General features: G+C 41.5%; 1 protein-coding gene across 2 annotated transcripts in view; it reads left to right on the top strand.

Moving 5' to 3' along the window:
* raph1b (Ras association (RalGDS/AF-6) and pleckstrin homology domains 1b) overlaps positions 1–17307 on the top strand; it is a 43428-nt gene that overhangs the window by 20575 nt on the left and 5546 nt on the right. Inside the window, exons 3-16 of one of the 2 annotated variants that reach the window (XM_044012598.1) lie at positions 6045–6164; positions 6756–6864; positions 6945–7133; positions 7881–8332; positions 9325–9417; positions 10398–10472; positions 13859–13936; positions 14821–14980; positions 15334–15455; positions 15675–15740; positions 15812–15955; positions 16625–16735; positions 16838–16936; positions 17040–17160. In XM_044012598.1, coding sequence (XP_043868533.1) covers positions 6045–6164; positions 6756–6864; positions 6945–7133; positions 7881–8332; positions 9325–9417; positions 10398–10472; positions 13859–13936; positions 14821–14980; positions 15334–15455; positions 15675–15740; positions 15812–15955; positions 16625–16735; positions 16838–16936; positions 17040–17160 — 1939 coding nt within the window. The remainder of the gene's footprint in view (positions 1–6044; positions 6165–6755; positions 6865–6944; positions 7134–7880; positions 8333–9324; positions 9418–10397; positions 10473–13858; positions 13937–14820; positions 14981–15333; positions 15456–15674; positions 15741–15811; positions 15956–16624; positions 16736–16837; positions 16937–17039; positions 17161–17307) is intronic. The other variant, XM_044012588.1, reaches the window with a different exon arrangement.

Genomic DNA, 17307 nt, shown 5'->3' with positions numbered 1-17307 from the left:
ACTTTCTTTTACACGTTTCTACAACTGAAGTCATTTTTCTAACGTTACAAACATGTGTTTGGTTTGATCGCGCGTTTAAATATTTCCGGAAACATCACCAACATTTGTTGACAAAGGTCTCCGCCCATTAACTGTAAGAATTTAAAACTATAAAAAATATCTGGGGAACTGCATCGTGGTGTGTGTTGCCATAGTGACGCCTGGTTGAATGAGATGCAGGGCAGCTGAAGTTTGGCTCACTCACACATACACCTACCACCCACCAGTGTGACAACACATGTTGACTCTCATCTCCTGTGTCTCCTGCTCCATCTGTTCTCCTCATCTACCTCCTCTCCCTGTCCTGCGTCTTCTCTCTCTCTGTCCTGCTTCACCTCTCTCTGTCCTGCGTCTCCTCTGTCTGTCCTGTGTCTCCTCTCTCTCTCTGTCCTGCGTCTCCTCCACGCCTCCTGCTGTGTCTGTGTTTGGTTACAGAAGCTTCCTCTGCCTACAGGCTGTTGCTCACGCTTGACTAATGACACCACAACTGTTCCTGTGGCCATTAGGCCCCTCCCCCTTTTGTCCCCCCACACTAATAGCTGCCTCCCTCCCTCCCTCCATTATTGTAGCCATCCATCACTCAGCTTCCTCACTGGCCTTTTCTTCATCTCATCAGGAAGAGACGTCAAGACCGACAACATACAACTGTTAAAAAGACGCATAAATCCCTGAAACCATGAAAACAGTTTGTCTCCCAACATTTAAAATGTCCATGTTTAACAGAGGAGTCTGCTGTATGTAGAGATGGCCCTGTGATTCTAGTGATTCTAGTGATTCTAATGATTCAATTACACCCAAAACAACTGCTGTACAAGTTTCATGCCGGGATGATGCCGGTACCATGTAGTGGAAAAACGTCACCCGCCTCTCTATATAGAGATAATAAAGGGTGGTATGGTGTGAACTTGCCCTTTAATCCTGCTCCCACACACACACACACGCTGGATTATGTCATCTTTAATGGTCACTACACAAACTGACCACACCCAGCTGCACTCTTCATTGACGCTCTTTAACATTTCCATCATGTGACCCAAAGTTCAGGTCTGTGAGAGAGAGAGAGGGTGAGTGAGTGAGTGAACCAGAGACTGTGATGAAAACACGAGGCTAGAAATGAGTCACTCGTTCACAGTGAGGTGTGTTTTGTGTGTGTGTGTGTGTGTGTGCGTGTGTGTGTGTGTATGTGTGTCACGTCTCCTGTTTTTATGGTCGGAGTATTCCAGGTCATGTGATCACAATCAGACGTGTGTGTGTAAGAGGTGATTCATCGTCTGAGATACAGACGGAACGAGAGGGGACGTATTTAAACGAGACACGCGTACTATCAATGGTCAAAAACTATACAAATTCAGGATGTCTCTTTATTTTTTATAAAGATACACTTGAGCAGGAAAAACGTCGCAGTTGTAAGAAAATCTGGATATTTTATTCTAATTATTGTGATAATACCATAATATCAGTGTGGAAATACTCGTCGACGTTGGTTGTGCTTAAGCCTCTGACCACTAGTCAGTAGCAGACTTTCAGCCAGAGTCTCCTTCACTCATGTCTTTAGTCAAAGAAAACACAACAGTGTTTATATATATTATATATATACTGTGATTATATAATGATTGAAATATTAACATTAAAGAAAAAAAATGTATATAAAAAAAATATTTGCCTGTTCTCACACTAAAATAGACACATTTTAGGTGAAAAAAAAACAAAAAACTTTTTGTCCCATCAGATCTCCAGATTCCTGCTTTTATTCCTCAGGCGAACCCTGAATTCAACCCTCGGTTGATTTGAATCAGCTGATTTCTCTGGAGTTGTAAGAGGAAGTTTGTCACCAGGAAATATTAAACATATTTTCTTTGTGTATTTGCATATATAGTACATTTATACACACACACAGGTGCGTCAGCTCTGCTGTTAAAAGACACCTTTGTTTTTGTGTGTGAAGATGAGAATTATTTATAATTATATAACGATATAAAAGCGTAATTTCTTGTGCACTGTCTATGTACGCCTCCAGCTGGTAAATGTTAACAGAAATATGCTTTAATATAGTTGTTGTTTTGTTTTTAGATTCTTGAACATAAAGGATTCAAAATTACATAATATCACAAAGACGTGTTTGTTACTTCACAAAATGCTGTCATTTTACAAAAAAAGTTCCAAAAACATTAAAAGGTTAGATCATCAGCAGCAAACTGAAAACAAACAACATAGTCCACTATTTCTGTCTTCAGCAGCGACTTCATACTCTTCACACGGCTCTGTTTCCCTCTCCTCCTGACACTCTGATATCGTCTAAAGATAGACATGTCCTCTTCTTCCTCCTCCTCATCCTCCTCTTCTTCTTCATCCTCAGCTCCTTCAAATGCCTGCTGTGATTTATTCAGACACAACCAGTTCCCAGAATTCACTTCATTCCACCCTGTACCCACAATTCACACAAACTTCTTTCTTTAAAAATAATAAAAACAATCTGCTGCAGCAGTTTCCCTGACCTCGCCTTTGATGTGTCTCTAGCTCATTCACGTAGGGTGCAAAGCACCAAAATGGACGCCAGCAATTCCAAATGGCCGACTTCCTGTTGAGTTGAGGCCATAGTTACGGTCGACTTTTTTGTTCATCTTAGTCTATAACATCTTCCCACCAGGTTTGGGGAAATTAAGTGGAACTAAATTTTGTTTTCAAATGAATACGTTTCAGGCTCAGATTTTTTTAAAAAGTGCCAGGTTAGTTTTAGATTGTGACCTCAGGACGTCCAGTAGAAGTTGACATGAATATACAACCCTCTGTTATTTTCATGTAAGGTTAAGATATTATATTTATTATATATGACGACAAAACGAGATATGGTCTTTTATGTGGACTTTTCCTGATTTTTAAAGGCTGTTTTGTTGATTATCCTCACATTTATTATGTCGAAGAAACACACTAAATATTATGTACGTTCATTCAAAGAAATACATGAAATCAACAAAATTATTTAATTTATTAGTTCTTTCATTTCTAGTGGAGTTTGACCACATTTATAGCAACTGACACGTGAATATCCTTAATTTAAAGACACAAAGCAGAAATAAAGGTCTATTTTATAACATGTGACACAGATCATTTTCCAGTGTTTTGTGAATCACAGGAGAAAAGAAACAGACTGTGGACACAGCTGTTGTGCATCTCATTTATTTTTTCCGTGTGTGTGAGAGAGAGAGTTGGCAAACACAATGCCCGCCGCTCATTTGATTTTTTGGCCACTTCCTCTTCCTGTCTGTGTCCAGCCAGACGGCCGTGATGTCATCGCCCCACAGCGGGGACAGGACACTCGGGCCCTTTCATACGGCGAGGGAAACCCCCAAATAGATGTTTCCTGTGTCAGACATGTGGACAAACCTCTGTGCTGATCTTCTGCCTCCAACGCCAAAATAAAAGCATACAGGAAGTAGACAGGAGTTACTCTGTCTATTTTCATTTATAAAAGCTAAAATCTTTCTACTCCATTAGCTGCCCAATCTGTGGTTCATCTATTACCACAAGGTGGCAGCAGTGATGAAATTCACGAGGTGCCTTGAACGCATCTCGAAGCAGCTCTTCCTCTAAGTTCATCGCGCTTTACCGGGGTCTTAAAATGCATCTCGCTAAAAGTCACAAAGTTCTCCAAAATTCAGGGCTAATGTCAGGTTAAGTTAAGATGTAGTTATATAACTTCAATTCAAATAAATGAGAAAATGTGTCCACAAAGCAACATTTTGCACTTAAGATGATTTCTTTGTTCTATGGAGCAAAGAAACAAGGAAATATTGACATTTAAGAAGCGGAAAAATCAGGAAACCTATGATAATTATTGTTAAAAAAATCCCCAAATCGATGTATCCATTAGTTCTTTGCTCCATAAAGTGGTAGAGTCCTCCTCTCAGCCATAACTCGCCCTCTGTCCCCAGTAGGTGGCACTGTTAACCCCAAAGACAGCTGGCGTGTCCTGCCATGTGGGAAAATCAGGAATTCTGCACATCCTGGCCACTTCCTGCTCCCACACACACACACACACACACATATTCATGGTCTTTAAAAGCTTCTTTTTTTCTTTTTTTTTTGTTTTTGTTTACATAGTTGGACTGTCATGTCCCTGATGTGTCTGATATTCATGTCGGAGCAGGAAACCGTCCATCATCATCCACACTGTTCATGTGCTCACACACACACGCACACACACACACACACACACACACACACACACACACACACACACACTCTAACAGCAGCAAACGCTGCAAAATTACAACAAATCAAACTAGAACGCTGTGACTTTAAGTAGCATGTGAATAAATGAATTAAAGTATTTGGGTTTCACATGTTAAAGGTTCAGAATGTAAGATTTAGTGACACCTAGCGGTGAAACTGCAGATTGTAACAGGCACAAGACTCACTGGCTTCTTTAATGAGCGCAAACATCAGTAAACTGAAAAAAAAACACACATGAAATCCGCGGGTTTGAGACCTCTGAAATTTACCAGGGTCTTTGAATGCATCTCGTTAGCTTCCTTCCTTTCTCTGCAGCAATGAAAGTCACAAATGTATCCACAATGAATGTTTTTCTTAAATTTCTGTGATTTTTCAGCTTCTTCTGTGAATATTTCCTGTTTTCTTTGCTCCATGTGACAAAGAAACCATTAAAAGTGAGGAATGTCGTGTTTGTGGACAAAATGAGACATTTGAAAAGTTCAGTATTCACCATGTCATAGATTTCAACTGTCTTTAACTTTTAATTGAATTGATTTCACCAACCACGCACAAAATGTTCTTGTATGTTTAATAACACTCAGCGAGTGCTGCTGTTCTCTTATATATTAAGTTTTTTTTCCCCCTTAAATTGAATGAGATTAATTTAGGGAGGGTGTTGTTGTTTCTTGCATTAGTTACGTATTTTCTGCTTAATCCAGAGTTTATTTTTGTAATCCACACCGTTTCACTTCTTATCATAAATCCATGTTCATGTAACAAACGGCCGCCTCGTTAGATTGTTGCCTCCCTTTGCTCTGACGAGCCGCTGTGTCGTAATACACCCTCCTCCTCCACTTCATCACCTGTGGAGATTAGATTAGGATTGCGGAATGTGATTTTTCTCCACTGCAGTTACACACAGTTCAGGGCTTGGACACACAAACGCGACTCAGAGCCTCGTGTGCACATTTTCACCGGATCTAAGAGAACCTGTGGAGGGCGTCACCTGTCAGAGTTAATCCTGGTTTTGGTAAAAGTCCCCGAGAGTGACTGACACCATCAATGGGATTAACCCGGGGAATATTCCACCAGTTTGGGAGTGATCGGGGGGGCAACACTGAGTCGTACCAAGTCAGCAGCTCTGATATTTGATATTTGTGTATATTTCAGACACACACAACTCCCTCTGAACGTGTGTGTGTTTATTCTCCATGTTGAGTAATGTCAACAGCGAGCGCTCAGGTGACCCAGTAATGTTATGAAGACACAGCTCCTTTGTCTTATATATAAACATTCCCTGTGTGCGTGTGCGTGTGTGTGTGTGTGTGTGTGTATGGTTGTAATAAAATGATAATTATATACTTGTACACATAAAAATGGATAGTTTTTGTTTTTGATCATTCTCAGACATTTAAGTTATTTTAATAAAATAAAAGGGAATCTGTCGTAAAAAGGTTACAAATCAACCAAAAAAACAAACTCTACTCAAAAGACCTGTTTCATTGACTAAATTTACAAAAAAAAAAACTGCTGCTGCACTGTTTTTCCTTCTGCTGTGTCCAGCAGAGGGAGCTCGTTCATCACTTGACAGCACACACGTTAGCACCGCCTGCTTCTCCTGTGTGATTGACACCGAGCATTTCCAGGTGGATGAATCGATCCCAGAGCCAATCAATAACTAAATGTCAGCTGATATTAGTCAGACGGTGCAGGGTGTCCACTGGGGGGTTGTCATAGCAACAGGCTTTAGCTGAAGCCTTATCAACACTTTGTGTGTATTTGTGTGTGTGTAGATGGAGCAGGTGTCAGATGATGAGCTGGACCATGGAGCGGAGGAGGACAGTGATAAGGAAGACCAGGACCTGGACAAGATGTTTGGTGACTGGCTGGGAGAACTGGACAAACTCACACAGGTGTCAATACACGCACAGCTTAACCTTTAACCTTTAAACTAGCCCTAAAACCAAGGCTTAAGTCTATATGTCTTCACAAAGATAGGTTTTATTTAGAGACATGCACACACACACACAGAGTGATGGTGGCTGGTTGCATGGATACAAACTCACACAGGTAGAGGAGGAGAGGAAGGGTCTGTATCCATGGTAACCTGAACACTGCTAATCCTCCACTGTATCCTAGCAACAGTGGCTCATGGCCACCACCGCTGTGTGTACTGCATGAGTGTGTGAGTGCTCCTCAAAGTCAAACAGTGTACTCAAAAAAAGTTACTTTAACTTTGTTTTACACTTTTTGACTTTCAAATTTAACACAACTACAGTGTTTTTTCTCCATGAAACTTTTGGTTTTGCTTCATTTTAAATTGTTATATCAGATATTGAAAGTTATTCTGGAAACATGTGTTATTCCAAATGATAAAGATTAACATTCACTCAGTCATAGATTATAATGTAAGATTAAATCGTGACTGCATGTTTTAACATTTTCAGATTAAATATTGGTGTAATTCTAAACACCTTCTGCTCTGTGTGTGTTTTCCTCTGCAGAGTCTGGACGACGGGCGGCCGCAGCCCAAGCCTCTGCAGAAGCCTCCTCTCAGGCAGGAGACAAACATGGCCAACTTCTCCTACCGCTTCTCCATGTACAACATCAACGGTGAGGCCATCGTGTCTGTGTGTGTCCAAGTGTCTCCACTGTTCTCTGCTCTCTGACGCTCCTCCTCCCTGTCTCCACAGAGGCGCTGAACCAGGGCGACGCAGTGGACCTGGACGCCCTCATGGCCGACCTGTGCTCCATCGAGCAGGAGCTCAACACCATCTCTAGACCCAACTCCACCAGGCAGAGCAAAGGCCAGCAGAGGGCGCCGGGGAGCCGCGGCGCCAGCACCAAGCACACGGGCACCGGGGGAGGAGGGAGCAGCGGAGGTAAATACACATCGTTAGGGCGTGTCAGGGACAGAAACGGCTCCTGGCACAAATTCATGCGAGGAACCTATAGTTAATCCTTCAGATTATTATTCTATCCGTGGATTTGCAGTCATAAAAACTCCTGAAACTTGGCACGGAGGTTAGGTCTGGCCAAAATGCTGGCATAGTTCCCGGACCCGTGCCTTGCTCTAGGACTCTACAGCGCCTTCTAAGGTGAAAACAGTGGCAAAATTTAGTTCCACCGAATTTCCCGAAACTTGGTGGGAAGACGTTATAGATCAAGATGAATAAAAAAGTGGATCATAACCAGGGCCTCAACTCATCAGGAAGTCGACCATTTGGAATCTTGGCGTCCATTTTGGCGATTTAAATAATAAATCGCCAAAATAATAATTTGAATAAAATTTATTCTTTATTGACATGTTAATAATAGAGACGACGAAGGAGATAATCATCAAAAGTGAGGATTAAATGTGATTAAATGAGTCGTTTTCTGCCATTTTCCCCTTAATTTAACCTCATGTATGTAAATATTCATATGTATTTATGTAGACATGAATGCATAATAACATATTTTTATTCATGTTTACGTAGAAAAACACAACAAAATGGGTAAAAAGATATATTAAACAAAAATAAAACATACATTATACATTTTAAATGGTAAAAATCTTTCGTCTCCTCTTCACATGAGGAGGAAATTCATTTTAATAAGCATGAAATATGATTTTGTCTATATTGTAGGCAGCACCAGTAGCAGTACTCGGGCCTCGCCGGCCAACACAGTCCGCGGCGGCGGCACCAGCGCTCGCCCCGCAGCTTCAAACATCTCCCTGGATGACATCACGTCCCAGCTGGAGAAAGCGTCTCTGAGCATGGATGAAGCTGCGCGTCAGACGTCCTCCTCGTCCTCCTCTTCCTCGTCCTCTTCGTTCTCCTCTGCCACGCTGCGCCGACCCTCGTCGGGGTCGTCTGGTGGCGGTGGAGGCGGGCAGCACCGCAGGACGGGCTCGGTGGGCGGAGTCAGTGAGCAGGAAGCTCCGTCCCAGAGTCAGCGCTCCAGTGTCAACTCAGCGTGCGCCTCAGCGTCCAGCATGGACTCCCTGGACATTGATAAAGTGATGGCGGGAGGAGGAGGAGAAGTGGAGGCGCGGAGCGGTCAGAGCACACAAGGACACGCCCAGACCAGCACTGAGGTACACACACACACACACACACACACACACAGAGTGAGACACGTGTGTGTGAAGTATTTGCTAACAAAAGCTTCAGGTCAATTCACTGTCTGCCTAAATTGGCAAAAATAAGGACGTTGCTGTCTTTTATTTTGAAGGAAACTGTGTGACCTGAAGCTCGCTGCTGTCCTGCATGTTTACCGCGCAGCAAGACGACTGACAGACAACTGACAGGCGACTCAGTGATGACTGACAGACAATTGACAGGCGACTCAGAGACGACTGACAGGCGACTGACAGAAAACTGACAGACGACTGACAGGCAACTGACAGGCGACTGACAGGCGACTGACAGGCAACTGACAGTTGACTCAGAGACAACTGACAGGCAACTAACTGGCGACTGATAGACGACTGCATATCTGAAGTAAACCACAAGCTACATCCACACTCTAAAATATGTCCCGACGTCCACACTGACCCAATCTCATTTCATGGACCAAATAAGTGATATGATGACGTTAATCATGAGCTGCAGCCCTAGTTACAAATATCTGTTATCGGCCTCATTAACAGGTTATTATCAGTGCCGATATCAGCCGGGAAAACCAATATCGGTCAACCCCACCACATTTCTTGAGACGTTTTCTTTCCACAAAGAAGTTAAAACCCCACAATTAACAGATTTCTGTTCACTCAGGACTGAAAATCAGTCTTTAATGATGTGACATTTATCGCGATATTGACCAATGTATCAAAAACATTTTTGAGCCGTTAAATGAGATCAAATGGAGTTAAAAAATAAAGTGTGGTGGTTTGGATGTAGCCTGGTGTTTGTTCACTCAGAAGCTTCAGGTGTTCTAACACAGTGACTGAGAGCATGTTGCCTTCCTGCTTTTCCTGCATGTGTTCATAATATCTGTGTTGTTTGCATCCTGCTCTCTGTGCACAAACACACACCTCCTCCCACTCCCCCCGCCCGCCTGCCTGCACCTCCTGGTTCCCCCCCCCAGCATGTCACACTGCGACGGGCTCACAGTAAGCTGGCCAGACGGCAGCTGGACTTCACCTCACAGGAGGGTGAAGGTGAAGTGGACCGGGCCACTGTAAGTGTGACAGCTTGCATGTGTGTGTGTGTGTGTGTGTGTGTGCGTGTGTGTGAGTGTGTGTGACATTAGTCCACGTAAGGCTGCACGGTTTCACTGTTTCCTCTCACTTTGTTTGATTATTAATGATGATGCAATGATTAGAATTCAACATACAGACAGAAAAATTGATATTAACCACTTCACAAAACAATTCACTGAATACAATCTTCACTGGCTTTCCTCTATGATGTCTTAAGAATATGTGTGCCACTTTATCTCTCTGTTAGACAGACTTGACCAACAGGAAAATTAAGTTTTTAGCCACTCACTCTCCCACACAAAACCCCATAGAGAAAATCACTGATTTAACATCACAGCACAGAGTGTTTGTTGATCCACTGCTGCCTCCATCACTTTGTTCAAATGTCCTATTTTTATGAATTCTATGTTTGAAATGCTTCGATCAGATTTAATGACATAACCTGACCACACGAGGCAGCAGTAGACCACCAGCTGCTGTGTCCCTGTGAGCTAAAAATGCTGATTTTCTCTATGGGGTTTGGTGCAGGGAGAGTGAGCTGCAAACAAATTCTGGAGTGGAGGTTTTTTGTGAAGTGACTAAAATCTGTTTTTCCTTGTCTCCATGTTGTCAGCCATGTTTTCAATTAAAGCAAGCTTCGGCGAAGTATTTGTCTGAATATGCAGCCGTTTGTTTGTGTGTGTGTGTGAAAGCACTGTGTGTGTAGTCTTTAGGTTTTTTATAAAATGTGTTGCATTCATGTGCGTTCCGTCATGTATCTGCCTCTGTACCCACAGCTGCAGCTAACAACCACCACGCTGCATTCAGGGAACCTTCTCACGCTTCCACGCTGCTTTTTATTCCAAACAGAAATGATCAAATCACCTGCAATTAATAATAATAATAATAATAATAATAATCATCTGGCACTGACTTCTCTCTCTTTTTCTGCTTTTATTTTATTTTATTCTTACCCAAGCACTCCTATCTGGACCAAGAAACCTCTCTCATTCTGAAAAGTATAGCTGGAAAACCTTCTCACCTGCTGACCAAGGTGACCGCCTTACACACTCGCTTCTTTACCTCTAATCTCTGTGTGTGTGAGTGTGAGTGTGAGTGTGTGTGTGTGTAAGTGTGTTTCTGCCATGCATGTCCTTAAGTGGGAAAATCCATCCGCTGCTCACTCTCACATCATTTTTTCAGCCTCTGTCGGACAAAAAGGAGTTCAAAGAAATGTAGTAAATTAAACAATAACCATAAAAATCCATGAGATTTTCAGCAATGTGAGAATGGATTTTTACACTTCCACGCTCATCTGCCGCTGACACATCACTGTTTTTAATGTTTTATTTCACTTTTTTCTCTTTTTCTCTCACAAAACTGACCTTGTGATTCGCACTCTGCCTTCTTATAAATACGACAGTAAAGCATGAGTTAGTCAACAATACCTCTATAGGTTATTGTGCAAATGTCTATTTCTGTTTATCCGTATATCCGAAAATCCTTAAGTAACATTTAATCCTTAACTTGTCTGCAACACGTGGACCGAGTTTGACACGACTAGCTCAAACGTGCTAGGAGGAGTTCATTCAAATGCGTAGACTAGCCATTTTTGTTTTTTCCAAAATAGCAGACTTCTTGGTGGGCGGAGCTAATGGAAGTAGAGCGACAAGTGTACTAAGTTTGGTTAAAATCGGAACAACTATGTGCGACTTAAACACGATAAAAATATAAATAAGCATTTAATGCAATTTTGGCCACATCAAAAATTCCCCAAAAATTCCTCATGGAACTTTGGAGTAAACACAACTCCCTCACCAATTTTCGTTCCGATCCAACAACTTTTCTCTGACCGGGACCCGACTTCTGGGGGCGCTATAGAGCCCAGAGGCTACAAACAGGTTGCCCTATGACCTCCTCAAAAATGAGCGCGTTGCTGGAGAAAAATAATAATCAATAGGTCACACTATTAACATTATATCCACAAAACAGTGGTTTAGGAGCTGATTTACACTCTAAACTCGCTGCTTCTCTACATTGTAACATTGTAAGTCTTTGTCGCAGCCGTTGGCCGTCACTCAAACGTTGATTTTATTCTCCGTTGTCACATGTTTCACATTTGGCCGCTGACGTTTTTTTTTTTGTGATTTACGCCGCCATCGTTGCACGACGCGTCGCCAAGTGGTCGCTCAGGAATTCCTGCGTGTGAAAAAAAGCCAGAGCTCCTTTTTAATATTCCCTGACTGTAATCTGGAAGAGTTTAAGTGTTTGTTTTTGTGACGATGAAAAGAGCAGCTTTGTTGTTCAAAGAGCTCACATTAGTCTCTTATTATAGTACTTTTTACATTTGGTTATTTCAATATAAAAAGACATGTTTTTGTTACTTTACATTTTATGACATTTTTTGGTCATTTTGTTTTGTAACTACGTTAGAGGATTAGGGCCACGGGAAGATATTTTGTGAAAATAATAAATAAATAAACCATATCTCTTCTAAAAAAAAGTCTAAAAAAGCTCAAATCTTTCTTTTCTCTTTCTATCATAAAAACAGTGGAATCCGTTGAAAGTGTCAGATTACTAATCTGATAATGAAGAATGGACGCAGTTGTGACTTTGTTAAAACAATTCAAAAAAAGTAACACAAACATTTTTTTGAATGAACAATGAAAACATAACAAAAAAAAGGCATACATTTTAAATTTCCTGCGCGTGACTCTGGATTATAATCTGAACAAACCTGCGTGACCCGGGTGACTAAAGGCTGTGTCACATTAATGTGTGGGAAAAAAGGGAGTGTGGGTTACAGAAGGGAAGGCGGGGCTACACTCTCACACACACACACACACAGAGCTTCACTGTCAGGGGCCGGCGTTGGCGTCAGTCACGGTTTCCCCTTCTCTCACAGATTGGCTGATTCATGAGTGTTCTGTGGGGATTATGCTCTTTTTTATTGATTCGGCACGCTCCCAAAAAACCTCTGAGGGGGAGGGGCTTAGCCCTCACTGTGACTCACGACGAGCCTCACTCTGGCTTTCTCAGTCAAGTTGAGCTGGTGATGCTGCGCCGACGGCTCGTCTCATCACCAGAGTCACAGAAGATGTGGATTTAAAGGCCGTAATCTTAGCAACGGTGGGGAATTTAACGATATAATCTGTGGGAATATTCACTCCCCACTCTTGGACACATGTGGGACATCTTTGATCTCGCACTCGTCAGGGGATCTCGGGGTGTCATTGTCTCCTCTGTGCAGAGATCAAAGGAGACGTGCCGCAGCCGCAGCGCCGCATGAATCCAATATGGAAGCGCAGGGCGGCGAGAGTGAAGCATCAGTGTTTTAGCATCGCCAGGATTTTTTTCTCCCCGTCTCTGATCGCACACTCTATCAAACGTAAACGCAAACGCACACACACACGCACACGCACGCGACCTGAGGGATGGAGGTGATGGCGTCCTGTTGGAGGCGGCAGGTAAGAGGACGTTTAGGACGTGGAAAACGTCGCACGTACGCCATCACGTCCGAGGCGTTTTATTTCCGAGGATTAGGATTAAAGAGATTAAATCCAGAGTGTTGGACGTCTCGTAACAGAACGAGACGATGTACGATATTTTTACGTATCGTGGTTAAAAAAACATGTGGAAATCGTTAATATTTCACGCTCCTGACTTCGGTCATTCAGTCCCAGTGATGTATTCTAAACGGCCACAAGGGGGAGCCGCATCTTTCCAGTGATCGCAAAACCTCGTGATTAGTAAAGATTTTGTTTTATTGTCAAATTTTTTTATTACTTAAGCTTTTTTTTCTGTCATTTTTTTGTAACAATGGTAAAATTCTTCGTGAAGTTTTTTTAAAGCAATTCATTCGTAACGCGATGAACAGGTTTCTGTAATGAAATGTTTTTCATAAGTTTTTTGGTAACATCTAGTTGCACGTTTTTTGGGACATTAGTCAAATTTTGACTTAACATTAATGGAAAAAAAAATTGGCACCATAAAGTTTTTAGATTTAGTAAAAACTAAATCATAATTAGTTTTTGCAACAATGGTAATGTTTTTGTTACATTACTTTCTTGTTTTTTGTAAAATTGGTAAAAAAACATTTCAAAACATAATTAATTGGCAACAATTTTTTTTAAAGTTTAGTAACAGGATTTTCATTATGTTAAAGTTTTACGTAATACTTTAAATGTTTAATTTTTTTACATATTTTTTCAGAACATTGGTTAAAAACATGTTTTTCATCTCTTTCAAAAACAGGATTTAATCCAAACTGCATGTAAATTATGGTCAGATTTATGTTTAAGAATGAAAACAAACTATATTGAATCACATGTTTACATTTCAGTGCAGTAATGGTTGAAATCCCTGTCATTTTGATCAGGATAATAATAATAATAATAATAATAATAATAATGTTGTTGTTTTAACTGTGTGTAAATTCAGGAGGAGCAGGCGGCCAAACTGAAGGCTGAGAAAATCCGAGTGGCTCTGGAAAAAATCAAGGAGGCTCAAGTTAAAAAGGTACAAACAGTTTTTGTTATTTTTATTATTATTTTTGTCTCACTTTTCTCTCGCTGTCTTGTCACATTTGTTTCTTTGTGAAGTTCAGTCTCACAGTGGAGGCGGAGCTCAGAGAAAATAGGTCATTACTGTGTGTGTGGACACCTCCAGTCCTCTGGATTAAACAGACACCAGTGTTTCCTTCACTGAATGAAGCGAGTCTGTGAATGGGTGTGATGATGATGATGATGATGAACAGAGCGAGTCTTCACTCTGAAAACGTCATGATAACATAAAGAGTGTTGGTGCAAAAGCAACATGTTCTGGATTATTCCTTTCACAGTTGTTACTGTAATCTGGATTTATGACCTAACAACTTTTTTACTGTTGAACAATTAAAAAAAGAAAGAATCTGTGAGACTTTTATGCCAGAGGATTAGGACCACATTTAAGTCTCCTTTTTTTTGGAAGAAAAATAAAAAAAAAATCTCATTATTAATATCAGAATTGGCATTTTAATCCCAGAATTCTGTCTCTTTTTTTCCATGAGATTAAAGACAGTTTTTACACTTTAATCCCAGAATTATGACTTTTTTTCATGAGATTAAAGTAAGTATTGGCACTTTAATCTCAGAATTTAGTGCTTTTTTTCCCACAAATTCAGTCAGAATTTTGAATTAAAACTCAGAATAATTCCCCCCCACACTTTTATCAGATTTCTTGAGATTAAAGACAAGGATTAAAGTCAGAATTCTGTTTTCTCAGAATATTTACTTAAATGTCAGAATGTTATTTGGTAATATTATGACATTTCTGTTGTCAGACTCTCGAGGAGCTGCTTGTGTGACACTGTCACTCCAGTGAGCTGTAAATAAAGTATGTTCTCCTCTGGTCTTCTTCCTCAGCTGGTGATCAGGGTCCACATGTCGGACGAGAGCTCCAAGACCATGATGGTGGACGAGCGTCAGTCAGTCAGGCAGGTGCTGGACAGTCTGCTGGACAAGTCTCACTGTGGCTACAGCCCCGACTGGTCCCTGGTGGAAACCATTTCTGAGCTGCAGATGGGTGAGGAAACAAATCTTGTTTAGACTTTACAACAGGAAAACTGAAGTTTGTAAACCGCTCACTCTCCCACACCAAAGTCCATAGAGAAAATCAGTGATTTTAACATCACAGCACACAGGAGTTGTTGATCCACTGCTGCCTCCATCACTGAGTTCAAATGTCTTATTTTTTTAATTCAGCATTTGAAATATTTCATTTAGACTTAATTTAGTGACACAAAGTGGCCACACGAGGCAGCAGTAGACCAGCTGCATCTTTTATCTATGGAGTTTGGTGTGGGAGAGAAGAAACTTACATCTTATCTTCACACTTCTTTCTTTCTTTCTTTCTTTCTTTCTTTCCTTCTTTCTCAGAGCGTATCTTTGAGGACCATGAGAACTTGGTGGAGAACCTGTTGAACTGGACTCGGGACAGCCACAACAAACTCATGTTCACCGAACGCATCGAGAAATACGCTCTTTTCAAGAACCCACAGGTGAGTCTCCACTTTAAAACAGTCATATTTTCAGTAACATGAGTAAAAAAAAATATATGTGCTTCACACACACACACACACACATAGATTGTTTATGCATGCTCAGCGCAGCTCCGTGTGTTTGTGTGGAAGTAGGTCGGCGCTCTAAAGCGAGTAAAGGTGAATAATTTATTCCACATAAGACGACTTCATGTCTCTGTGTCCTCTCCTCACTCTCAGAACTACTTGCTGGGGCGGAAGGAGACATCAGAAATGGCAGACAGGAACAAAGAGGCTCTGTTGGAGGTGAGTTTATTGACCTACGAGACATTAAAGACCACTAAATGAACATTTTGGACTGACTGTGTGTTCTTCAGGAGTGCTTCTGCGGCGGCTCGGTGTCCGTGCCGGAGATCGAGGGCGTCCTGTGGCTGAAGGAGGACGGGAAGAAGTCGTGGAAGAAGCGTTACTTTCTGCTCAGGGCGTCGGGAATCTACTACGTCCCAAAGGGCAAAGCCAAGGTAAAGAAAGGAAAGAAAGAAGAACAAGAAGGGACATTTAGCTGTAGTAGGTCTTTAAAAACTGTCAGACAGGACATGATGTCTCTAATCCAGGGAGAGAAGAAGTAAAACACCAAAAACTGCATTTTATCTGGCGTCAGGACAACATAGTGTGTTCTGGATTATTAGTTTCACAGTTTACTGTAAACTGGAGTCAATGCTGGAGTCAGTGCTTGAATTTTTGTGTTTTCGAGGTTTGAAAAGTGCTTGAATAATACTGACTCTATTTCTTTCACAAAATTGTCTCATTAGCTGAATAATTTACTTATTAGATGGAGATATAACTCAGTAAATAGATATATCTATTAATGAATCTATCACAGCTGCAGAGTCATGGAAAAATAACATTACATTACATTACATTACATGTCATTTAGCAGACGCTTTTATCCAAAGCGACTTACAAAAGTGCATTTAAACATTTGGGTACAAATAAGGGCTAGAAGTAAGTAAGAGCTTCAAGTAGATCAAACTATGAAGTGCTCGTCATAAGTGCGATGTACAAGTTTTTTTGGTTTTTTTTTGTCGTCTTAGTCGATAACCTAACAAGTGCTTGAGTTTGAGTTGGATTTGGCTCTTTGGTGCTATTTTTCGTGATGGATCCACACGAGTTCCTCTTGTCTCCTGCAGGCCTCCAGAGATCTGGTGTGCTTCCTGCAGTTGGACCACGTGAACGTGTATTACGGTCAGGACTACCGCAGCAAATACAAGGCTCCCACGGACTACTGCCTGGCCCTGAAGGTGAACCACTGGATCAAGGGTTGCTTTCAATCTTCAGTCTTCACTTTTAAGCAGTTGTGGAGTGAAAATGCATGTTTTTTTTGTTTTTTTTTGCTTCTGCAGCATCCACAGATCCAGAAGAAGTCTCAGTACATCAAGTATCTGTGCTGTGACGACGTCAGGACGCTGCACCAGTGGGTGAATGGAATTCGAATCGCCAAGGTAAAAGTGTCACCCATTAAGTTTCTGTTGTCTAACAGCACTTAAAAAGACTGATCTGTTCCATGTTATTGTCTTGTCTGTGTGTGTGTGTGTGTGTGTGTAGTATGGAAAGCAGCTCTATGTGAACTACCAGGAAGCCATGAAGAGGACAGAGGCGGCCTACGATTGGTCCTCTCTCTCCACCTCCAGCATCCGCTCCGGCTCCAGCTCGGCCAGCATACCTGGTCAGTTCACTTTCACTGTCGAGCCATCCCAACAACTACGTCACTTTAAGTCAACGACATCTTTAAGAACATGCTTCAAATCTTTATCTCACTGTTAGACCGACGTTTCCAACACGGAAACGGAAGTTTGGAAAGCACTCATTCTCC

Source organism: Solea senegalensis, linkage group LG2 (genome assembly GCF_019176455.1).
Source record: "Solea senegalensis isolate Sse05_10M linkage group LG2, IFAPA_SoseM_1, whole genome shotgun sequence".
In the NCBI taxonomy this organism is placed as follows: Eukaryota; Metazoa; Chordata; class Actinopteri; order Pleuronectiformes; family Soleidae; genus Solea; species Solea senegalensis.
Note: the sequence above shows the minus strand (reverse complement) of the source record. Positions and strands in the feature narration are given on the sequence as shown.